Genomic DNA, 26,051 nt, shown 5'->3' with positions numbered 1-26,051 from the left:
GCTGATTGGCTGCCATAGGCTCACCCACCCACAGGAGCCACGGGATAGGCTCAGGACAAGGTGCATCAAGCGCATGCACAACCTCAAGGGAGGTTGCTGCCTAACTGAGGAAGTATTTACCTCAAGACTGGCGAGAATGGCGTCTGCATTGGCTCCCTACAGTTCCCCCTTTTTTATTAACTTATGGCATAGCTCAGAAAAATAGCCACCTTCCCGATCAGGTCCGCACCTCATGATGTGTTGACCGATCAAGGGAAGAAGTTCAACCTCCCCTTCCTCAGTGCAATGGGACAGATCCCCTGAGAGTGCAAAGGCGGCAGTCAAACGAAAGCTACCAGATCCCTGCCCATCCTCGTGCAATGGGTACTCTGAGACCCTGAGGGTGCAAGGGCCAGGGGAGCTATATGCCTTTTAAAGCTGACAGCCAAATTTGGGGGGAGGAACCACTTTCCAAGGCAGCAAGCACTTGAGAAATGACCATCTTGTCCCTCTTGGTTTGGGTTCGCAGGCGGCAAATCAACCAGAGGCAAAGTACGCATACTCCCAGGCAGCACACTAGGAACATTCCCACTCCTACCCCTTCCTTAAAATGACAGATAGCAAGAAGCATTGGTGCAATTACTAAAAGAGAAGTTACTAAGAACGAACAGAAACGGTGGATGAACACACACCAGCGCAGGGGCAAAGGAAGTATTCCTCCCACAGCCATGTCCAATGTCATTAACACCCCCAGATGTATTGAGGCGCTTTTAAGACGCCCCTTCATCCTGTGTCCCTTCCTCTTCCACTTGATTCATGGATTCCAGGCACAGGAGGAAGATTATTCACTAGACCTTCATCATCTCCGCCCTGATGAACATCACTGTCTCCTGGACCCTCCTCCGGAGATCGCTTGACTGTCCTCACCAGCCGGGCTGGAACCCAATGAGGGGAATCCTTTTCCTGTGGAAAAACACAAACAGCTCCCCTGGATCTTATCACAACAAGATCCGGTCCTTTCCATTTATTATCTAAGACATCCTTCCACAACACCATCTCACTAGATGATTGAATCACATGTTGACTGTGCCTGTCAGCTGCACATTGATTATTATTATCCAAGCTTAAAAAATTAAGGGTAAAAAGGGCTAAAGACACTCTTTCCTTGGGAGTTGCATTTTCCGCTATACCCCCTTTTTGTTTAAATAAAAGAGCTTTTAGACTTTTATTGGCTCTTTCTATTATACCTTGACCTTGTGGGTTGTAAGGAAGGCCAGTGGTATGTGTAACCTGCATTTGGGCACAGAAGGCTCGAAAGCCACCAGATGAGTACTGCTGACTGTGTGAACTGCTCCTGCAGCACTTTGCTTCTTGCCAGAGTGTCCCTTGTTGATACCTGGGAGGACAAGGTATCTCTTTCCCTGAATATAAACAGCATAGTGTCACATACTGATCATCATCTGAAGGTGGGCACTGTTCACTCTCTGTACTAGAGGTCTGGAGGAATGCCATCCTGTGTGTGTACAGGGAGGGTGCTGCCTGGCTTTTGTTAAAGGTAGCACTTGGGTTTACCTTCTGGGCTGTAGAACTAGAGCACAGGATTGGTAAGTTATTAGGAGGGGAAGAAGTCATTGTAAACCTCCTGTAAAGAAGTTTCAAGTTCCAAAGAAAGGTGGTAGATGATCACCAGGGGGAGAGAGAAGATGGCAGGGTGGCATTGTCTTGCTTTTTAAGATGGGCAAACACTGAGCCATTTTTATAAGCTGAATTCTTGGAAAGAAGAGAGGCAAGAAAAGTGGGGGTGGGAGGAATTGGAAAGTAGACAATTGCCCATCGTAGTCCAGTCAGAGAACTGCCCTGGCAGGCACTGGCAGCAATTGCGAGGGGCTCTTTAAATCCCCACGGCAGTCTTGATGTAGCTGTAGGGCATTCGGGGTCCTACTGGATTCCAGCGGCTCTAGACCTGCTATATATGGTATGCCCTGGCCATGTGCTTGTCTTCCTCTAGCCACAGTTGCTCTCTTCAAATGCTCACGAAGATTCCTCCCCCAAACCAAAGGTTTGTGCAGCAGCATTATTAACCAGTATTGCATAACTACATGCATTGGGATCTGCTACCCAGGAGCTTGTTCATCATGGTGTACCTGCCCGAGGCTGCAGGCCAGACGTAGCTCTTAGATGTGGCTGATTGCCTGACAAGATGACTTCAGTATATCTCACCCTGGTGCTCTGTTTGCCCTAGACTGTCTTGTGGACTCTCATGCTGTCCCCCTAGAAGGATTAGACTTCATGGATAGGCAGTTCAGGAAACCAGGAACAGATAGCCATGTGCATAGCCCTGGGAAGGGCCGGTGTGCCAGCTCACAAATAAATGAACCATTCATTAGCACACTGCTGGGGCTTAAGTGGGGCCATGTAGACTCTGCTTTCTTGGCCTCAGCTGGTGACAGAGTAAGTAAGGGAAACAAGCTCTGTGAAAGTCCCAGTTGGGATTCCTTCATAGCAGCCAGTGTGACAGACCTGCCCAAGTGCCCATTAATCGCCATTGAATTCAGAATCCGTCTCTCTCAAAGCAGCCCATAAACTACAATGTGGGTGAAACCAGGCCGACTCACAACCTGCATTGTCAGAGGGCCTGAACAGAGTGAGACAGTATGCTCAGACCTGCCAGCATGTGGCAGAATGTCAGTATCAGGAATAATCAGAACTCTTCCCTCACAGAGTAAGGGTGAGAAGAAAGGAGAGAAAGCTGCTGTTCCTTTTTAACTCTGTAGACAGTGAGAAGCTGCTGGTGCTGTGCAGTCACTGAACTGAAATGGTGTGAGACACTGTGGCTTGAGGAAGGCTGCCTGTATCCAGCTCTCCTCTTCTCTAGTGGATGATGTGCAGTTACTTAAGCATCTCAGTTTTGTTGTTGTGAAATGTAGATCACTGTTACTAGACAAATACAATGATGAAGATAATGAATGCAAATGCATCAAGTCTTATAATAGAGAGCTTACAAAGTTGACTCATTGTCATAAGACAGTCAATGTAAGTCTTTAGTCTTTGACTGAGACTCCTAGTTAGTGAGCTTGTCTTCTTTTTTAAAAAAGTTTTTTTAATATTTTATTTTTGTCTATTTATTTGTGTGTGTGTGGGAAAGAGAGAGAATGGACGCCCCAGCGCCTCCAGCCACTGCAAAAGAACTCCACATGCATGTGTCACCTTGTGCACCTGGTTTTCATGGGTCTTGGGGAATTCAATGAAGTTCTTTGGCTTTGCAGGTAAACGTCTTAACCACTAAGCCATCTCGCCAATCCTAAAAAATATTTTAAATACTTACTTCAGGGGGAGAGAGAGAAAGAATGTATGGGTGTCCAGGGCCTCCTGCTCTTGCAGATGAACTCAACACATGTGCCGTGTTGTGTGTCTTGCTTTACGTGGGTACTTGGAATCAAACCCAGGGCTTTGTATATGCTAGATGAACACTTTCCCAACTAGGCTACATTGCCAGCCAGCCCTGAGTTTTTCTTTCTTTGTTTCCTGTCTCTGTGCTTGCCTTTTAGAGAGATAGGGAGCTGCCAGACAAAGGCTTGAATGTTCTTTTTTTCTTTCTTTTGCTAGCTGGGTTATTTGCCTTCCTTATATGTAAAAGACTCAGTATTATTTATGAGCCTCTGGAATCACTGAGAGACAGCATAGTACTGTGAAGCTTGAACTCTCAATAATAAACTGTGGGTTTAAGAGCATCAGCAAACTTGGGAGGAGCAATTGGAATTTCTCCTGAACAGAGAATAGTTGATGCACAGATTAAGTCTACATTCACAGTAGGTGCGTAGTGACTACTTGTTAAAGGAGTAGATTAATTAATATAAGAATCTGTTGTTATTAGTCTTTTTCATGTTTACTTTGCATTTGTAAGGGAAATTTTTATTTTAGCCTGAGAGCCCTCTTTCCCAAGAGAGCTCTGAAATTATGAAGTTGAATCAGTGGTAAACTAGTATATGATTTCTTCACATGTAGTGAAAGAGTTGGCTGTGGTAGTGTATGCCTATAACCCCAGCACTTGGGAAGTGGAGGCAGGAAGGTTAGGAATTTAAGATCGGCTGGCTGGTCTACACATAGTGAATTTGAGGCCAACCTGGGCAGTGTGAGACCCTGTCTCAAAAAAAAAAAAAAAAAGAAAAAAAGAAAAAAAGCAACAACAAAAGCATTTTTAATAACAAAACTAATGTAAACATATGTTAATGAAGAATGCATTCACAGTGTGAATTGAAGTAGAGCTAGTCTGTTCTTTTGTGTAAGCCTGATATATTGTCAGTTGTGGACCAATTCACTGATGACTCAATATTGTATCATCAGAGTGTTACATGTGTTGGCTTTGTTTGGAAGTGTATACTAGGATGTTTTTATTTAGCTTAGCCATTTTGATTTCCCCTACCCCCTTTCTAACATGCTTAACCTTTTCTGGATGGTTCAGGTTGCCTAGGTAATTCCTTTTATTTTTTATTTTGAAGCAGGATCTCACTGTAGCCTTGGCTGACCCAGAACTCACTCTGTAGCCCCAGGCTAGCCTCAAAGTATGGTGCTCCTCCTATCCGAGCCTCTAAAGAGCTGGGATGAAAGGTCTGGCTTGTCCTGACAATTCTTAATTTTATTTTGCCAGGCTATGTGATCCTCCTTCCTCTGCCTCCCACATTCTAGGATTATAACCTTGTACTACCATGCCCTGCCCTTTTGGCTTTTTGAGGGAGGGGCTTGCTGTGTATCCCAGCCTGAGTTTAAGCTCACTGTGTATCCCGTACTGGCCTTGAACTCATGATTCTTCTGCCTTAGCTTCTAAGTGTTGGGAGTTATAGGCACATAAAACCATTTCTGGCTGTGCATGTGTCTTAAGTAAAATTCATTTTTATTTTTTAAAATGTTCATTTATTTTCTTATTTTAAAGAAATGATATATTTTTAAAGTATTTACTTATTTGAGAGACAGAGATGGAGGGTTCAGTGATGAGCACACCAGGGCCTCCAGTTACTGCAAATGAACTCCACATGCATGTGCCACTTTCTGCATCTGGGTTACATAGGTACTTTGCAAGAAGCACCTTAACCACTAAGTCATCTCTTCAGCCAGATAGAGAGAGACAGAGAGAGCAATAGAGAATAGGCACACCAGGGCCTTTAGCCACTACAAACAAACTCCAGATGTATGTGCTACTTGGTGCATCTGGCTTTATGTTGGGTACTGAAGAATCAAATCCAGGTTATTAGGCTTTGCAGACAAGCACCTTAACTGCTGAGCCATCTACTCAGCCCCTTAAGTAAAATTTTCATTTCATTCTTAGATTATCTGAAGTGGATTTTAGTAGTTATAGGTAGGATTGCCTCAAGTTACTTATTGTTTCCCTTCCAATATGCTTCTTGCCAACAGTGTCTCCCTTTAGCCCAGGGTGTCCTAGAACTCACTCTGGAAACCAAAGCTGACCTCGAATCATGGCTATCTCCCTGCCTCTGCCTCCCCCTACCTTTGCCTCCGAAGTGCTGGGATTAAAGGTGTACATCAGCATGCCTGGTTCCCAACATGGTCTTTTTATTTATTTGTTTTTATTGACAACTTCCATGGTTGTAAACAATATCCCATGGTAATTCTCTCCCTCCCCCTACTTTCCCCTTTGAAACTCCACTCTCTATCATATCCCTTCCCCCTCTCAATCAGTCTCTCTTATTTTGCTGTCATGATCTTTTTCTCCTATTATGATGGTCTTCTGTAGGTAGTGCCAGGCACTGTGAGGTCATGGATATCTAGGCCATTTTGTGTCTGGGGGGAGCATGTTGTAAGGAGTCCTACCCTTCCTTTGGCTCTTAGATTCTTTCCGCCACCTCTCCCACAATAGACCCTGAGCCTTGGAAGGTGTGATAGAGATATGGCAGTGCTGAGCAGTCCTCTGTCACTTCTTTCCAGCACCATGATGCCTTCTGAGTCATCCCAAGATCACTGCCTTCTGAAAAGAGAAGGTTCTCTAACCAAAAGTGAGAGTGGCATTAATAATGGATATGAACATGGCCGGGCGTGGTGGCGCACACCTTTAATCCCAGCACTCGGGAGGCAGAGGTAGGAGGATTGCTGTGAGTTCGAGGCCACCCTGAAACTCCATAGTGAATTCTAGGTCAGCCTGGGCTACAGTGAGACACTACCTCAAAAAACCAAAAAAAGGGCTGGAGAGATGGCTTAGCGGTTAAGCGCTTGCCTGTGAAGCCTAAGGACCCTGGTTCGAGGCTCAGTTCCCCAGGTCCCACGTTAGCCAGATGCACAAGGGGGCGCACGCGTCTGGAGTTCGTTTGCAGAGGCTGGAAGCCCTGGCGCGCCCATTCTCTCTCTCTCCCTCTATCTATCTTTCTCCCTGTGTCTGTCGCTCTCAAATAAATAAATAAATAATTTTTAAAAAAGTATTTAAAAAAAAAACAAAAAAAAAATAATAATGGATATGAACATTAAGAGAAGTGCTTGCTGGGCAGTTTGGTGAACATAATATATACATTTAGCCAGCCAGCAGCAGACATTACACCCCAAGGCTCATGACTACCCCTGTTGTAGGTTTTCAGTATCAGGGATGTATTCCCTTCCATGGAGTGGACTTCCAGTCAAATTCGAGGGCAGTTGGTTTCCCCCATAATAGACATGCCACTATTCTACCTGTTGGCTCATTTGGCCTGGCTGGCCAAATATAAGGCTTGCAGTGTCCACTGTTGAGTATCTTCACTGGTGATTTCTCTCTCTCACCCATTGAACTGCATGCAGTTTTTCCAGCTTTCTGTCCAATATGGTCTTTTTAATGGGATGATAGTCTTAAAACTTATTACTGACCCATGAGGATTAATATAGTAGGATAAATGGGTTCATTCTGGAGGGTTTATTTAGTCAGTGAATGAGGCAAACAAACAAATGTTAAGTATGGCTCTAGAATCAGATTATCTAGGTTCAGATCTGACCATTGATACTAGGTGAGTTACTGCTTTGAGACTTAGTTTCAGTTGTGAAATGGGGGCAGTAGCCTCACAGAGTTGGTGTAAAGATTAGATGAGCTGGATGTAGTAAGGCTGAGATAGGAAGTTTGTTTTTTTTTTTTTGGAAACAATTTTACACTGCAGCCAGGTTGGTGTGGAATACACTATGTAACCCAGGTTGGCCTTGAACTCAAGGCAGTCCTCCTACTTCATCCTATTTTGCTAGGATTATAGGTATGTGCCTCCATACCTGGCGTGAGGCTGGAGCATCTTGAGGTTGAGGCCAGCCTGGGCTATATAGCAAGACCATATCTCAAAGCAATATATCTAAAGCTCTCAGCCAAGGTTCTGGTACATTTGCACCATCTGGGCATAATAGCATTTGTGTACTTTTTGCTATTTAAGGATTCCCCCCCTTTTTAGTCATTTTTGAAATAGAAAAAAAATTATCAGATGAGCTAAATTCAGCCTACATCAGATAGTACCCTAACAGTTGTTTAATAAATTAGTAAAAATCTATGATCTCTCATGTCCAAAAAAGATTTCATAGCCACAGCTATGGAAGATGTGGATAAAACACAGAATTTGAGTTAAATTTATCCACTTCTGTTTTTTTTTTTTTTAAATAGTAAAGTGCTTTCTCGGTATAAGAATAGTGTTTATAGAATGCTACCACTGTGGGGGAAAAAACAGAAATGAAGCTGCTTTTTATATAAAAGGAATATATAGGGCTGGAGAGATTGCTAAGTGGTTAAGCGCTTGCCTGTGAAGCCTAAGGACCCCAGTTTAAGGCTCGATTCCCCAGGACCCACATAAGCCAGATGCCCAGGGTGGCACATGCATCTGGAGTTCGTTTGCAGTGGCTGGAGGCCCTGGTGTGCCCATTCTCTCTCTCTCTGCCACTCTCTCTTTCTCTGCCTCTTTCTCTCTCTGTCACTCTCAAATAAATGAATAAAAATAAACAAAAAATTTAAAAAATAAAAGGAATATATAGCATTGAAACATATATATCTATATATATAAATATATAAATTATATGTGGAAGGATTCCTAAGAAACTTAGAACTGCAGTTGGCTGGAGGATAGAGGTGGTGAGGCATCTTCTTTACTACCCAGCTGCTTCTGTTACCACTTCAAACCACTCATTAAACACAGGAAGGAGAGGCATCAAGTCAGGTGTCTAGGAGTTGGCCTTCATTATGTCTAGGCATTCCAGGCAGCTGACTATTTAAGATGTGGTCCCGGCCTTTAGCTCTGCATTTTGTTTTTTCGTTTAAAGGGTAAATACAAGAGTTCTTCACAATAGGACTTTTTTTTTTTTTTTCCCTATCCTTAACTACCTAGAGTTTGGTTCACAAAGTATTTGAAGTATTAGTTAGCTGCTTATAGTTAGTGCTGGTGATTAGAGAGACCTGTGGATCAGAATCTTATTTTTCTGGCAGAACTCATGGAAATCTTCAATACATATGTGGTTGGTAGAAAAACTGATTCTTGGTTTGGTTTATCACCAGCTGTAGAGCTTTATATTTGAAAGTGTTTACTCAGTCAAGTATCCATAGATAATTTGGTGCAGTGTTTTGAAGTAATTCAAATTTTCTCTCCTTTTATGTATAACCTTCACCCATATATATATTACATTATTATATATATAATTTTTTTTTTTCGAGTAAGGTTTCACACTAGCTGAGGCTGACCTGGAATTCACCTTGTAGTCTCAGGGTAGCCTCGAACTCACAGTGATCCTCCTACCTCTGCTTCCCAAGGACTAGGATTAAAGGCGTGCGCCACCACATCCAGCTCATCCATATATTCTTACCTGTTAGTATCAGCAAAATTAGGTGGAGATTTCCAATAAACTTTACTGATTCTATTTCTCTCAAAAGACTGTGCAATCTTGTTTATATTTCAGGATCAGACAGTTCTTGTGACTAAAGTAACAATTCACCAAACTTGTCATTTTCCAGTCCTGGTGACATTAATATTTAATTATAGGGCTAAGGCTGGAAGGGTTAACTTCTCAGTGACTCATCTGCTGTGAATGCCAACATGCTAATCTTACTACATGTTTTCTTCCCAGTGGCTCACCATTGTCTGCTTAGTCCAGAAAAGTCCAGACTAAGAAAGCATGACATTTCAGAGCTGGTCATGATTTTTTTGGCTTCATTTTCCTGCTTCTTGTACTCTACCCTCTCACAAATCTAAATATTAATTGTTGTTTTAACACATGCCGACCTCGACTGTGGTCCTGCCTTTGCTTTTAATGTTGCAGCTCCTGGAAAGTCCCTTTCCTTCTGTTGTTACCTGTCTTACCTTCAGCTCATCCTTTCAAGCCCCAGGTTTAATATTTCCTTCCGTGAAGCTTTCTCTGATCCCACTCAGTCAGAAGTAATCTTTTCACTCAAACTCCATTGCGCTGTTCTCTTGGGATATTTATATTCTCTTTTCCTGTTTGTATGTGTTATATTTGATCTCTCCTAGGAGATACACAGCTCCTTGAAATCTAGCTTCTAGCCTGATCATCATTGTAATACGTGCTCATTCACCCATGTACCTGCACCAGCAGGAGCTCAGTTTATGATCACTGGGTAAACTGTCAGTCAGCTTGAATGTTGTCATTTTATGGTGTCCTTTTTAATCCAGATAACCATTTAAGCTGGTCGTTGTCTGTAAGCACTGTAGAACAATCTGTGCTGTGCAACCCCAAAACACCTCACCCCATGTTGATCTAGTTAGAAAGTTTATGGTCTGAGAAAACCTGTGCCTTTTAAACCTCAGAGGGCAGGTGTATTAACAAACTGCAGAATTTTCAAATAAATGAATTCCATTACCTCACTATTGCTGTTGATGAATTGGCCTCCTATGACACTTAAGCATCAAAACACATTGCGTCTTTTCAGGTGAGAGGCTGACATGAGCAATTTCATTAACTTTTAGAAAAGTCTTAGAAAAAAAGGACTGTTCAACTTGTCCTAGCATGTTTCTGTTTTGAAATAGGTTCTGTGTCACATAATATAGCACAATCTTTTTTTCATGACCTATTTCATTATTGTCTCAAGTGTCATTTCTTAGGTGCTAACTGGGTTCAAGGGTTACAAATTTAGAATGAGAACAACAAATCCTACTAGAAATCAGATAGCTGCATTCCCAACAAACCCCTAGTCTCCCTTCGTTAACAGGTGGTCTCCGTCCATCATCAGAACCTTCAGACATTGACATGTCAGAAAAATTTTGCTTTGGTTCAATACTGACAAAATAATTTTCCTTCTATGACCCAATCCCTGTTTTTGTTTGTTTGGGTTTTTTGTTGTTTATTTTTTGTTTTTTCGAGGCATAGTTTCCCTCTATCCTAGCCTGACCTGACCTGGAATTCATCCTGTAATCTCAGAGTGGCCTCAAACTCACAATGTTCCTCCTGCGGAGCCTGCCTTGGATTAAAGGTAAGCATCACCAGGCCAGGCTTCCAACCCCAGTTTTTGATTTTAATAATTGAAAAAACAAGTTTATTGTTGAGCGTGGTGGTGCACACCTTTAATCACAGCACTTGGGGAGGCAGAGGTAGGAGGATCACTATGAGTTTGAGGTTACCCTGAGAATACAGAGTGAATTCCAGGTCAGCCTGAGCTAGAGTGAGACCTTACTTCGAAAAAACCAAACCAAAACAAAATAAAAAAACAAGTTTATGCCAGGTGTGGTGGCACATTTCTTTAATCCCAACACTTGGGAGGCAGAGGTAAGAGGATTGTCATGGGTTTGAGACCATTGTGAGACTACAGGTGAATTCCAGGTCAGGCTAGGCTAGAGTCAGACCCTACCTTAAAAAAAAATTTTTTTAAGACCCCTCTGCTGTTTTCCTCCAGGTTAGCTAGCTTCTGGTCTTTTCTCTCTACCTCTCTCATCCATCCATCCATCCATCCATCCATCCATCCATCCATCCATCCATTTATTTTAGAGAAAGAATGGGCTCACCAGGGCCTCTGGCCACTGCAAATGAACTCCAACGCATGCACCACCTTATGCCTCTTCCTTTACATGGGTACTGGGAAATTGAACCTGGGTTCTTAGGCTTTGCAGGCAAGCATCTTAACCGCTGAGCCATCTTTGCACGTTCTCTTCCTCTGTCTTTTAATTTTTAATTTTAATTTTTTGGTTTTTCAAGGTAGGGTTTTGTTCTAGCCCAGACTGTCTCGGAATTCACTATTGGTTTTGTTTTTATGAGGCAGGGTCTCACTGTAGCTCAGGCTGACCTAGAATTCAGTATGTAGTCTCAGGCTAACTTTGAACTCACAGTGATCCTCCTACCTCGGCCTTCTGAGTGCTGGAATTAAAGGTGTGTGTCACCACACCCAGCTAATTTGTCATATATGTACATTGTGTTATGATCAAATCAGAGTCATTAACTTATCTCTCACTTCGTATATTATTCAAGTGAGAACATTCAGAATCCTCTCCTAGCTGTTTTGAAATATATGATACATAATAGTTAACTGTAGACACCCTACTGTACTTGATATAACCTCTTATCTTTGCAGATGTAATGTTCAGAACTATAGTCAGTAGATTTTGTTCCAGGGAGATTTTGAATCTTTGCTGAATTTATTTATTTATTATTATTATTATTATCATTATTTTTTGGTTTTTCCAGATAGGATTTCATGCTAGCCCAGGCTGATCTGGAGCTCACTATGTAGTCTCAGGGTGGCCTTGAATTCACAGTGATCATCCTGCCTCTGCTTCCCAAGTGCTGAGATTAAAGACATGCACCACCACTTCTAGCTTTTGAATTTATATTATATTTGTATAATATGCTGAATTTATACATAAATCCCACTTTGCACATTGAGGAGGACAGATTTAACTGCAGGGTCTGTAAACAGGCAGCAACATCATTCTCTTGACTCCCTTTGAGCATGTTCTATCACTTTAGGCTTTTAAGGCTTTTTGTTTGTTTTTACATAGATGGGTGTGGTTCATGTGTCTTGTATCATGTATCCAGTTGTGCTTTTGGACCCAAGTCCATGACCTTAAGTTTATCCCTGTTCACATTCCTCTTGTTAGATTCAGCCCATTGAGACATCCTTATTGAAATAGTTTTGGTTGGTAGTTGGGGCATCTAGCATATTTGTTCTCTTGCCCAGCTTCTTGTCATCTGCACACTTAATAAGTATGTTTTCTTTTTTCCAATCTTAGTCATTAACAGAGATTCTGAGGCAGGCTAGGCTGGAACCACTCCACTTGTACTAGTAATTTTTTTTTTTTTTGCGGTGGGGGCCGGTGTTGAGGGTGGAAGAGGTATTGGCATAGGGTTTTCATGTAGCTCAGGCTGGCTTTGAATGTGCAGCCCTCCTGACTCCACCTCCTGTGTACTGGGATTTTGTATGTACGTGCCACCATGACCAACTCTAAACATGAACCTGCTAGTACATTTGAATGGGCAGGATTAATTGTGTTTTTTTTTTTTTTTTTCCTGAGATAGCGTCTTGCTCTAACCCAGACTGACCTGGAATTCACTATGTAGTCTCAGGCTGGCCTCGAACTCACAGTGATCTGCCTGCTTCCTAGGTGCTGAGATTAAAGGCACACACCACCATGATTGGCTAGGAATTTTTTTTTAGGTGACTAGTCTAATGCAGTTGCTTAATAACTAATAAGAGATAATAGAAATAAATATGGTTTTAAGAATGATATTAAGAACTTTTTTGAAAGTTAGTAAACTTGTTTATATTATTTTATATAATTAAATATATTATGCATTAACTAATAAAACATAATTTTTTCTTTTTTGATGTGGAGTCTCACTATAGTCCGGGCTGACCTGGAACTTACTCTGTATATAGTCCCAGGCTGGCCTCAAATTCACCGCAATCCTCCCACTTCTGTCTTGCAGGTGCTAGTACTAAATGTGTGCTACTACACCCAGTTAATAAAACAATTCTTATATATGAGGTTCTAAGCAGAGCCCATTGTACTGATGAGAAACCATATGACATAGATGAAAGCGCCCCAGTCATGATCTTGTGTTGTTTGTTCATTTATTTAGCAAATGTCTATTATGTGCCTACTGTGTTATACCTTGGAAGGTATAATGCCAGAAGAAAATAGACTTGATCTTTTCCTTCAGTGGAGATCACATCTAGTGGGAGAATAAATTTGGTAATTACAAAAATGTTACCATAATACTCTCAAGTGATTTGTGTACTGGGCAGATACTGGACAACAGAAATAGAATGTAAGCCATCCATCTATTTTCAATTTTTTTAGTAGTTCCTTTTTCTTTTTTTAAAAAATTATTTATTTATTTGAGAGAGGGAAAGAGGCAGAGAGAGAAAGAGAGAAAGATTGGGCATTCAGGGCTTCCACCCACTGCAAATGAACTCCAGATGTGTGTGCCACCTTGTGCATCTGGCTTATGTGAGTACTGGGGAGTTGAACCTTGGCCCTTTGGCTTTGCAGGCAAGTGAGCGCCTTAACTACTAAGCCATGTTTCCAGCCCCAGTAGTTCCCTTTTTTAAACTTTTATTTAATTTTTTGGTTTTCAAGGTAGGGTCTCACTCTAGTCCAGGCTGATCTGGAATTCACTATGTAGTCTCAGGCTGGCCTTGAACTCACTGTACTCCTCCTACCTGCCTCTTGAGTGCTGGGAATAAAGTTGTGCACCACCACACTTGGCATAATAGTTCCTTTTTAAAAGTTTTTTTTTTTTTAATTTATTTGCAAGAAGAGAGGAGGAGAGAAGAGTGAGTGTGGGTATGCCAGGACCTCCTCCTGCCACTGCATATGAATTGCAGATGCATGAGCCACTTTGTGCATCTCGTCTTACATGAGTTCTAGGGAATCGAACCAGGCCATCAGGCTTTGCAAGCAAGCACCCTAACCGCTGAGCCATCTCTCCAGTAGTTACATTTCTTTTAAAGTAAAAAGACATGAGATTAGTAATAGATTTTATTTAAATTAATATATGAAATGCCATTTCAACATGACAGCAATATTTTAAAAAAAGATAATTAATCTTCTTTACTAAATCTTTGAAAGTTTTGGATTACTCATATTTAAGGTGATCGGTAGCCTCAAGTAGCTAGTAGCCGTTGTACTGGGCAGCACAGTCTATACCTGCCTTTATCTGTGGTGCGATGGTAACAGGTAAATCACTTTCCTTCTTTAGGACTCTGTTTTTCATCAGTAAAATGGAGAATCAGAGTAGACTATCAAATGTAGTCTCTTGCATATCTAGGGAGCCTTGAGGTACCGTCTGATTTAGCTGGATCTGAGTGGTGCTCACCTGGGCATCTGTAGTGTGCACATTCATCAGGCGGGTCACTTCAGATTCATGCACTTTATAGTGTTTACATCTCAAAAAAGTTTTTTAAAAAATACCTTCTTTCAGACTTTACCCTCTCCTCTCCTGCCTTCTCATGGGCAGGAGCTCTCTGTACTTTCTCCACTTTCCTTCTCTTAATCTAATCAGATCTTTCTAACCTTAAAAAGCAAAGGTTCTTAGTTGGGTGTAGTGGTGCACACCTTTAATCCTAGCACTTGGGAGGCAGAGGTAGGTGGATCGCTGTAGTTAAAGGCCAGTAACCCTTTGCTGAAATTGGATGATGGAGAAAAAAAAAAAAAAGCCAATAGCTATGTTTTCTTTTCACTCAGGATGTGTCTAGTCCGAATGAAGCAAGAAGGCCGGAGTGGAAAATACATGTGTCGTATAATAGTTCATTTTATGTGGGAAGATGTTGAGCAGCGTGGCAGAGTCATGGGGGTAAGTGCTGGCCATCAATATGATTTTGGACAATTCTGATGAAGGGTTGCCTGACTTGAGTTTTGGATCTTACCTGTTTTAGAATGTTTTTTACTTAATCTCAAGATTTTCTGCCTGTAGGAAGCCTGATATACCACTGACATTTTATCCATTTGTGTCCATTATTGCAGATCTATTAGTATGAGGACATTTATGTATAGAGGTGGAATTATAAAACCTAAATTCATGGTGATTGGAGGGATGGAGTTAGGGAATTAAATACTATCCAGTTTAAAACACTGCATAATGCCATTACTTCAGCATTTGAATCAGTCCCCTTTAAATTCTTTTTTGTTTGTTTTTTAAGATTATTTTTATTTGTTTGTTTGAGAGAGACAGAGAGAGAGGGAGAGAGAAAATGGGCACACCAGGGCCTCTAGCCACTGCAGACAAACTCCAGACATATATGCTACCTTGTACTGCTGGCTTACATGGGTCCTGGGACTCAAACCTGGGTCTTTTGGCTTTTTAGGCAAGTGCCTTAACCACTCAGTGATCTCTCCAGCTCTTGCCTTTGCTTTTTTGAGATGGGAGTTCATGTAGCCTAGGCTGTCCTCAAACTTGACGACAATCTTGAACTCTTGGTTCTCTAGCTTCTACCTTCCAAGTGCTGAGATTACAGGTGTGTACCCCATACCTGGCTGCCAGAGTTAATTCTTATGTGATGATCTCAGTATGGGGCCTGTGGGCCTCAGGGGCTGAAAGAAAACTTGGTCGCTTACTAGTGCCCTAGAAGACTTTGGCAAGATACTCCCTGAAAATAGACCTTAGTACATTTCAGTTAGCCTAAGAAAGTAGAATATATGGTGTGTGTATCACATGTGGAATGTGATAACAGTAGAAAAATGAGAGGCCTTACCACCTCCCACATGGCAGGAGTTTTCTGTACTTCTCTTTCATTCTCTTAATCTAATAAAGTCTCTCTAAACTGTAAAAAAAAGAAAAGAAAAATGAAACCATGCCAAGTGTGATGGCTCCTACCTATAGTTTTAGTACTTGGGAGGCCGAGGTGGGGATACTGTGAGTTCAAGGCCATCCTGGGCTACAGACACCCTTTATATTTACTTATTTATTTTGATTTTCAAGGTAGTGTCTTGCTCTAGCTCAAGCTTACCTGGAATTTACTATGTAGTTGTCTCAGTGTGGCATCAAATTCTCTACGATTCTCCCACCTCTGCTTCCCAAGTGCTGAGATTAAAGGCATGTGCTGCCATGCCCAGCTTTCTTTCTTCTTCTTCTTCTTCTTTTTTTTTTTTCATTATTGTTTGTTTGTTTATTTGAGAGAGAGGAAAAAAAATAAGAGAGAAAGAGGCACATAGAGAATGGGCACACCAAGGCCTCCAGCTTCTGCAAAGGAACTCCAGATACATGTGCCACCTTGTGATTTTGGCTTACGTGGATTCTGTAGATATGAACGTAGGTCCTTTGGCTTTGTAGGCAAGTGCCTTAGCCGTTAAGCCATCTCTCCAGCCCTCTTTTTTATTTTTTAAGATAGGGTCTTACTTTAGCCCAGGCTGACCTGGAATTCACTCTGTACTCTCAGGTGGCCTCGAACTCATGGTGATCCTCCTACCTCAGCCTCCTAAGTGTTGGGACTAAAGGCATGTGTCACCACCCTGTCTGAAAAAGGAGGTGAAGAGGGAGAGAGAGAACACCAAAACATTGATATATAGTTAATTACTAATTAATGTATTCATTTAATTATTTGAGAGAGAGAGATAGTAGAAGAGAGGAGAGAAAGGGAGAATGGGCACGCCAGGGCATCCAGCCACTGTAAATGAACTCCATATGCATGAGCCACCTTGTGCATTTGGCTTACGTGGGTGCTGGGGAATCAAACCTGGGTCCTTTGTCTTTGAAGGCAAGTGTCTTAACTGTTAAGCCATCTCTCCAGCCTGGGATAGAGTTAGTTATATAAGCAATAATGTCTTGTTTATTTATTTTATTTATTTGAGAGAGAGAGAGAGAATGGGTATGTCAGGGCCTCTAGCCACTACAAATGAACCCTAGACGCGTGCACCTCCTTGTGCATCTGGCTTACGTGGGTCCTGGGGAATCAAACCAGGTTCCTTAGGCTTCACAGGCAAGTGCCTTCACCACTAAGCCATTCCCCAGCCTATGTCTTGTTTATTTTGTGTGCCAGTCTGAACGATGTTTGTGGTTCCTTATTTCCCATCTCATTGTTTCATTACCTGCCAGCTTGGGAGCATCTCAAGCAGAACTGTCAGATTGAATTGATGGGTTAATTTGGTTTCTTTCATTGCAGAGTAAAGGTTTTTTTAAAAAAATATTTTATATATAAATAAACATACAGGGCTAGAGAGATGGCTTAGTGGTTAAGGTGCTTGCCTGTGAAGCCTAAGGACCCATGTTCAACTCTCTAAATCCCACATAAGCCAGGCATACAAGGTGACACAAATGCATAAGGTTGCAAGTGCACACAAGGTGAGGCACATGTCTGGAGTTTGAGTGCAATGGCTGGAGGCCCTGACGTGCCAATTCTCTCTCATAAACAAATACAAGAAAAAGAATATATATACATATAAAATGTGTGATGTTGTCATGTATGGTGGCATATACTTTTGACTCCAGCACTTAAGAGGCTAAGGTAGGAGGGTCACCAGGAGTTTGAGGACAGCCTGGACTACAGAGTACATTCCAGGGTTAGAGTAAGACCCTGCTTCAAACAAATCTTAGATTTAAGATTTGTGGGTTTTTTTTTTTTTTTTTTAACTTTTTTAAAAAAAATTGTTTATTTTTTATTTATTTATTTGAGAGTGACAGACAGACAGAAAGAGGCAGAGAGACAGAGAGAATGGGCACGCCAGGGGCTCCAGCCACTGCAAACGAACTCCAGATGCATGCTCCCCCTTGTGCATCTGGCTAACATGGGTCCTGGGGAATCGAGCCTCGAACCCGGGTCCTTAGGCTTCACAGGCAAGCGCTTAACCGCTAAGCCATCTCTCCAGCCCAACTTTTTTTTTTTCTTTTTTTTTTTTTTTTTTTAATTTTTATTAACATTTTCCATGATTATAAAATATATCCCATGGTAATTCCCTCCCTCCCCACCCCCACACTTTCCCGTTTGAAATTCCATTCTCAATCATATTACCTCCCCATTACAATCATTGTAATTACATATATACAATATCAACCTATTAAGTATCCTCCTCCCTTCCTTTCTCCACCCTTTATGTCTCCTTTTCAACTTACTGGCCTCTGCTACTAAGTATTTTCATTCTCACACAGAAGCCCAGTCATCTTTTTAGGTGGGGTTTTACTCTAGCCCAAGGGTGACCAGGAATTTACTCTGTAGCCCCAGGCTGGTCTCAAATTCACAGTGATCCTCTCCTGTCAGCTTCCCAAGTGCTGGAACTAACGATGTATGCCACTACTCACAGCAACAATTGTTTTTACATTCAAAATGAAGTAGCCAGGTGAGATTTGACAGCTCCAGTGGAGAGTTTGCTCATGTCTCTGAAAGAACTGCATGTATAGGCTGCACAGAGGACAAGGATCCTCATTGATATTTACATGCCATTTCCTGGGACAATGGGTGGTTGGTGGTTCTGTTTATTCTAAGAAAATAAAACCTCTAAGCTTTAGCTGCTATTATCATCCGTTTTGGACTCCATATTGAGCTTTTTTTGTTTGTTTTGTTTTTGTTTTCTGAGGTAGGGGTTTCACTCTAGCTCAGGCTGACCTGGAATTCACTATGTAGTATCAGGGTGGCCTCAAACTCTTGGCAGTCCTCCTACCTCTGCCTCCCAAGTGCTGGGATTAAAGGTGTGTGTCTCCATGCCCGGCCCATATTGAGGTCTTTTGTCATTGCTCTCATGCAGCTGGGTTCTTCACATGCCTTCAAGTATTTGTTATCCAATTCTGTGGCAGCAAGCACTGGCCACAGGGTGGTGGTGGCATTCTCATATGCCACTTAATGATGACCAGCGATACCCTCTGGCCAGCCAAAGTTTTGGCTGACTGCCCATGCAGTTATGCAGTGGCTCTTTTGTTAAGTGAACATGTTTTGCTCATCACTGTTGACTAGACTGTGCTGAAAGTGTGGCTACTGGAGCCGCAGCTGTCCCATTCTAAATAGCCCACTAAGCCAGAAATTGCTGACTTCGGGACCACAGGAATCTTTTTATTGTCCCCTCCCCCATGAATTTCCTTCTGGACCTCCGTATATCATTACAGTCAATAGTTTGTGCCTTTTCTGTGGTGCTTTCCGTTTATTTACTTAGTTAGGTTTTTTCGAGATAGGGTCTCACTCTAGCCCAGGCTGACCTGGACCTCACTCTATAGTCCCATGCTGGCGTTGAACTCACAGTGGTCCTCCTACCTCTGTTTCCTGAATACTGCAGTTAAAGGTATACACCACACTCCCAGCTGTCCTTTCTGTTTAATTGTAAGCTTTATAAAAGCAGGGCACTATGTTATTCAATTGTTGAGTTGGGCATGGTTGTTCATTCCTATAATTCCAGCACTCAGGATGCTGAGGTAGAAGGTCCATGGGAATTCAAGACCAGCCTATGTTACCGAGTTCCAGGTCAGCCTGGGCTAGAATTAGACTGAGCCTCAGAAAAATAAATAAGCAAGTTTTTAGCTGGGCATAGTGGTTATACCATTAATCCTAGCACTTACTGAGTTAAGAAGATTGCTGTGAGTTCAAGGCCAACCTGTACTTGAGTGAGATCCTGCCTTAAAAACAAACAAACAAACAAAAAAAGCTGTAGTTTTTGCTTATGCAGTAAACAGCAAATGGATAGGAGGGGTGGACTTGAACTTCATCTTCTGGTGCTCTGTAGATTAATAATCTGTAGTCTCTGGTGCAGTCCTACAGGAGTCTTTTTTTCCTCCGCCCCCTCAAATAAATAAAAATATATGCCTTTTAAATATTGTGTTTATTTGATTGAGAGAAGAACAGAGAAAGAGAGAGAGAGAACTGGCATACAGGGTCTTCTGCCATTATCAATGAACCTCAGATACACGTATCACTTTGTGCATCTGGCTTTACATGGGTACTGGGGAAATCAAGCCCAAGCTGTCAAGCTTTGCAATGCAAGCAAGGGCCTTTAGTCACTGAGCAGTTGCCCCAGTCCTCAAAAAAAAAAAAAAAAAAAAGATTCTGATTCAGTAGATTTCAGGGTGAGTCAGTCCAGAGAATATACTTTTCTGTGTGTGTGTGTGTGTGTGTGTGTGTGTGTACACATGCATGTGCACAAACCACTGTGCATGTCTGGAAGTCAGAGGACAACCTCCCATGGTAGTCCCGGCCTTCCACCTTGTTTGAGACGTGGTCTTTTTGTTTACTTTTGTGTGCCCTGGCCCATGAGCTTCCTGGGGGTCTCCTGATTCTGCCTCCTCACTTGCTGTAGCAGTGCTGGAATTATAGATACACCACATCTGCTTTGCTTGGGTTCTGAACTCAGGTCATGGTGCCTGTACAGCTAGTGCGTTGTCCTCTGAGCCATCACCCCAGCCACTGCGAGGAGACTTTCCCTTCAGTGTGGCTGGTGGTGTGGGTGCGAGATGGGGCAACCACACTTTTTATAGCAGAGTTTTAGGTGATACTTCTAGTGCAAATTACCTTCAGGAAAAGAAATGCCCAAGCTCTGACTTTGCCACAAAGACTCTACATAAAAGGTTTAAAAACAGAGATTTAAAAGTACTGGAGAATTACTGTTACTACTTTCTATTATATTAGACACGAGTTCCCTTTTCACCCTTGTAGTACAGACACGCTTTATGTAGGATAAACAATTGTATATTTACTACTAAGTTGTGAATGGCTGTGAGGAGGGGGTGGATCTTTCTTCTGTTAGTGTATAACCTGGAGCCACGGGGCATGTAGCTGGAGAAATGTAATAGGTAGAATTGAGCCAATCTGGCTGGGTTCTCACCCAGCCTGGCAAGTCTTTCCTCATAAACAACAACAACAACAACAAAAAAGCAGGTGTGGGGCGCTAATTCCATGATTTCCAACTTTATTTTCAGCTTTGAAAAAAATCCTGTGATTTGAAGGTGGTAATTTGCAAATCTATTTCTGTGTTATTTGGCATCTAGGTATACTTCTGTAAGAAAATTCACATAAAAGTAAAACTTATAAAGTTAATCAATGTGGTGATTCTTCTCATGCCAAAGAATTCTTAGAAGCCATTACTTTGAGTGGGTGGGTGTGGCAAAAATCAAGAACCAACGAGCTACTAAAAAATCGATGATGAATCAGGAACTTTAATCAAGAACTTTTTTGAAACTACAATTTTTATCAAGAACTCAGTTGATATTAAAGTTCTGTTTTCATATAAGTGGGGAATTTTTCACTTTACAAAAAAAAATTCCTTTTTTTTCAATTTTTAAGGAGCTAGTTATTGTGACAAATGTAGCAGTCTCATCTGTCATTGGTGAAGCCAGTACAAAAAGCAAGTGTTATATTTGAGGTTACAGAAATTACATCAATAATTTAGAGTGTTCTGACTTTGTGAAAAAACATTATTTGGGATTTAAACATATAAATTAACTGTGGAAATAAAGTTCATTATATCACCTCATCTGGTCTTGTTTTATTTCATTAACTGGTTCTTAAAAACCTTTGTGAACTGAGTTGCAGCTGAAGAGGTTGGAGACCATTTTTTCTTGGGCCCTGGCTGCACTCCTGAGTGTTGGTAGGAGTAAGAAGTGAGGCTTGACACAGCTGTAAAAACAGACAGCGCCTTTGGCCTCAGCACTTTCTCCCGGTGCAGGCAGATTTCAGATGTAAATTTCACTTTGCCTCTCCTCCTAAAGAAGTCAGTTTCTTTTGCTGGGTTTGTAGCCAGGTGTGTCCAGTCTTGTGGCTCACTGGGTGCTTTACTTAATTTTTTCCATTTGTGACATTTCAACCAAACTTAAAAAACAAACATAAAAATTAGCTCAAGGCAGTGGCTCTAAGTGTTAATGGATGGTAACTTTAGGCCGGCTAAATGACTTCCTCTCAGTTCTGCTCTGCCAGATATCTCCACCTTATGCCTTAAAATGACCAGGTATATGCTTTCCAAGCCATGGAGACAGATGTGAGAAGAAGGGGTAGGGTTGGCTACAGTGAAGAGATAGAACTTGTCTTTATCCTGATATGCCAGTTGCCTCAGTAAGACTCCAGATAGATGATTTCTTGCTTGTAGAATCCCAGAATAAGAATGAACATCCTGCCACTTCCTAGTCCCCTACTTTGTAGCACAACTGCCTTGATGAGATGGTACAAAGGGAGGAGATGGTAGAGCTGTGGCCCAAACTGGGGCTCCTTTGTGAACGTCTGCTTTACTTTTCAGAGCCAGGGTTTTGTATTGTAATGTCCTCTGTGACCACCCTAGACAACCTCTCCAAACTCATTTTCTGTAGTTCTAAAACCTTACATGTGTAATATCTGCTAGCTCGTGTTGACACTTAGCACTCAGTGAACACCCACAATCTATCCTCACTGCACATACCCTTCTCTCTAGCCAAGTCATTTGTATCTGTCTTTTCTTAGTATACTCTCCTGTATTGTCCTAATAGTCCAACTCCAATACCTTTATCAAACAGGAAGCCAATCCAAGTTCCCCCTAACTTGGAAATACCATTATACCTTGGACTGTTAATTCTCTTTTACATCATGTTTGTTCTTGTATGTTGACTATATCCCAGATGAATTTCTGGGTCAGAACCACATATAACCCTCCTTGTATTCTCCCAAGTGCTTATCATGACCTCTTGGCTAAATAAGTGCTGTGTAAATATCTGAAATTGAAAGGAGATGATTTTGGAGGTCCGAGATAAGGATTAGAAAAAATGAGGCAAGAAGATAGCTTATTTTATTTTATTGTGTTTTGAGTATAGTCTTAGATACTGGGAGCAAAATAAATTTATTTCTCTGCTATCAATTTTTCTGTTTCTTTCTCCAGGTTATAGTTTTTCGACGTAGGGTCTCACTCTGGCCCCAGGCTGACCTGGAATTCACTATGTAGTCTCAGAGTGGCCTTAAATTCACAGCATTCCCCCAACCCCGGCTTCCCAAGTGCTGGAATTAAAAGCGTGTGCTATTTTTCTAATGCAATTGTCTGGTTTTATTTTTAAGCCCTAGCTGATAATAAGATATTTTGTGTTTCAGAAATAGGTTTGGGGCTGGAGAAATGGCTTAGTGGTTAAGGTGCTTGCCTGCAAAACCGAAGGACCCAGGTTCTACTCCCCAGGACCCATGTAAACCAGATGTACAAGGTGACACATGCATTTGTTTGCAGCAGCAGCTGGAGGCCCTAGTGCATCCATTCTCTTTATCTGCCTCTCTTTCCCTGTCTCTCTCAAATAAATAAAAATAAAATCTTTTGGAAAATAGAGCTGGGCATAGGAGGATCACTGTGAGTTCGAGGCCACCCTAACGCTGCATAGTGAATTCCAGGTCAGCCTGGGTCAGAGTGAGACCCTACCTGGAAAAAGAAAAAAAATATATATATATCTTAAATTTCTGTGTTACGACAAGATAAACATTTTACTATGCTTTGCATGTGTAGGTCAGAATTGAAACTCAGTGTCAAAGGTATTGTTTTGAAAGACAAGGACCATATTCTTGTAGCCATAAGTATGAATGGTGTGAGTGTCAACAAAGAACAATGCTTTGGGCTCAAGGCCATGAAAACAAGAATAAGTGTTTGTTCTTAGATATCAATAGTTCTTTTGAAAGTTTTTGAGTGGCCTGAACTATTGGAATGGATACTCAAGATACTAAGGCAGTAAAGAGTAATTTCTTGTAGTTCCTTTTGGGGGCGCTCTCTAAGTTGAGTCCAATGCAGCTTGTCCCTCTAGTGGATGCATTTCCTTTCCCTACAAAATTACCTTATTCCTAAGCCTTACAAGGTGACAGGAGAGTGTGGAGTAGGCATTCAGACAGTATATTTGTTCGCAGCAACAAGAAAGTAACTATCACAGGAAGTTTTCCAACTGACCAGATGCCTGGGATAATGCATCCAAGACAAGAGTCTGATGGCTCAGTCACCTGTCTTCTGAGTGTCTCTGTGGGCTCATTCTGTGTTTTATCTTTTTGTTCCATATCAAACCCAGGATCTGAAACATCCTAGGCAAGTGCTCTTTCATTGAGTTATATCTCCAGCCCTCTTCCCCCACCTTCCTCCTTTTTTTTTTTCTTTTTTTTTTTTTGTTTGTTTTTTTCAAGGTAGGGTTTCACTCTAGCCTGGGCTGATCTGAAATTCATTATGTAGACTTTGGGTGGCCTCAAACTCATGGTGATCCTCCTACCTATGCCTCCTGAGTGCTAGGATTAAAGGTGTGTGCCACCATACCCGCTTTCCCCAGTTTTTATTGACAGTTTATATGTATGTATGTATATATGTATATATATATAATTTTTTTTTTGTTTTGTTTTTTTGAGGTAGGGTCTCACTCTAGCCCAGGCTGACCTGGAATTCACTCTGTATTCTCAGGGTGGCCTCGAACTCATGGTGCTCCTCCTACCTCTGCCTCCCAAGTACTGGGATTAAAGGTGTTCGCCACCACACCCAGTTTATAAAATTTATTTTGATTATAGCCTCCTCATTACCTTTCTCATAATCCCTCACTCATTCCCACTTAACCCCTTCTGAACTGGTTCCTCTTCTACTATGATGATGTTCTCTTCTCTCCCATCCCCCATGTGTGATCCACTGAGTTTAATTGGGGTTATTTGCATGAGCATGGTTGGAGTATTAATTACCAGACCATGTATAACCTACCAGTGGCTACACTGTTGCCAAAAAAAAGTTTCTTCCCAGCAACCATTAATTGCCAATGAATCTTCAGGGAGGGATGGGGGTCTTGCCCAGTAGTATTGTGTAGGTAACAGCAGTTGCTGTGAGTTCATGAGTGCAAAGTTCACAGTATGTCTGGAAGACTATTCCCTAGCACTCCTGCCCATCTTCTGGCCCTTATATTCTTCCTACTCCCTCTTTCACAATGTTTCCTGAGCCTTGAAGGGGTCTTTTTACTTTATTTTTTGTATCTTTTATTGACAACTTCCATAATTATAACAATAAACCATGGTAATTTCCTACCTCTCCACTTCCCCTTTGCAACTCCACTCTCCATCATATCCCCTCCCCCTCTCAGTCAGTCTTTTTTTTTTTTTTATTTTTAAAGGTAGGGTCTCGTCTAGCCCAGGATGAGCTGGAATTTACTATGTTGTCTCAGGGTAGCCTCAAACTCACAGCTATCCTTCTACCTCTGCCTTCCGAGAGCTGGGATTAAAGGCATGTGCCACCATGTCTGGCTATCAGTCTGTCTTTTATTTGATGTCATCATCTTTTCCTCCTATTATAATGATCTTGTGTGGGTAGTGCCTGGCATTATGACATTATCGATCCAGGCCATTTTGTATTTGGAAGTGTTTATTGTAAGCAGTCCTAACCTTCCTTTAGCTCTTACATTCTTCCCACTTCCTCTTCCGCAATTGATCCTAAACCTTGGAAGGTGTGATAGACGTGTTTCAGTAGTGAGCACTCCTCTGTCACTTCTCAGCACTGTGGTGCCTTCTGAGTCATCTCAAAGTCACACCATCTGAAAAGAGCAGCTTCTCTAACCAAAAGTGATAGTAGCATTTATATATGAACATTAAGAGAAGTGCTTACTGGGCAATTTGGTGAGCATAATATCTACATTTAACCAGACACCAGTAGATGTTACACCCCTAGGGCTTATGACATCCCCCATCATAGATCTGTCAGTGCTGTCCTGCATCCTCTGCATCTCCTTGGTGTGTCAGTGCTGTCCTGCATCCTCTGCATCTCCTTGGTGTGTTAGTGCTGTCCTGCATCCTCTGCATCTCCTTGGTGTGTCAGTGCTGTCCTGCATCCTCTGCATCTCCTTGGTGTGTCAGTGCTGTCCTGCATCTTCTGCATCTCCTTGGTGTGTCAGTGCTGTCCTGCATCCTCTAGATCTCATATTCTTGGTCTGTCAATGTCATGCTTACACTATCACCATTCCTGTTTTATTGCTTCCTTTTTTTCACTATCTTGACTTTATGGGAGCTAATTACTGTAGGAATCTCTAGCTATTCCTATTTTGGGAAATCCTCCTATCATATAGCTACCATGGGTTTCCTTTCTAAGTTCCACATCTTGTCACATTGCTCTTATATTAGAAATTTCTGCTGGGTGTGGTAGCACACGCCTTTATTCCCAGCACTCGGGAGGCAGAGGTGGGAGGATCACCGTGTGTTCAAGGCCACCATGAGAATACATAGTAAATTCCAGATCAGCCTGGGCTAGAGTGAGACCATATTTCGGGGGTGTGGT

At 41.9% G+C, this 26,051-nt stretch overlaps 1 protein-coding gene across 2 annotated transcripts in view; it reads left to right on the top strand.

Moving 5' to 3' along the window:
• The window catches only part of LOC101610758 (ubiquinol-cytochrome-c reductase complex assembly factor 1), a 130,947-nt gene that overhangs the window by 54,236 nt on the left and 50,660 nt on the right, over positions 1–26,051 (top strand). For both annotated transcript variants that reach the window (XM_045157534.1, XM_045157535.1), the window contains exon 7: positions 14,607–14,715. In XM_045157534.1, coding sequence (XP_045013469.1) covers positions 14,607–14,715 — 109 coding nt within the window. The remainder of the gene's footprint in view (positions 1–14,606; positions 14,716–26,051) is intronic.

Source organism: Jaculus jaculus, chromosome 8 (genome assembly GCF_020740685.1).
Source record: "Jaculus jaculus isolate mJacJac1 chromosome 8, mJacJac1.mat.Y.cur, whole genome shotgun sequence".
Lineage (NCBI taxonomy): Eukaryota > Metazoa > Chordata > Mammalia > Rodentia > Dipodidae > Jaculus > Jaculus jaculus.
Note: the sequence above shows the minus strand (reverse complement) of the source record. Positions and strands in the feature narration are given on the sequence as shown.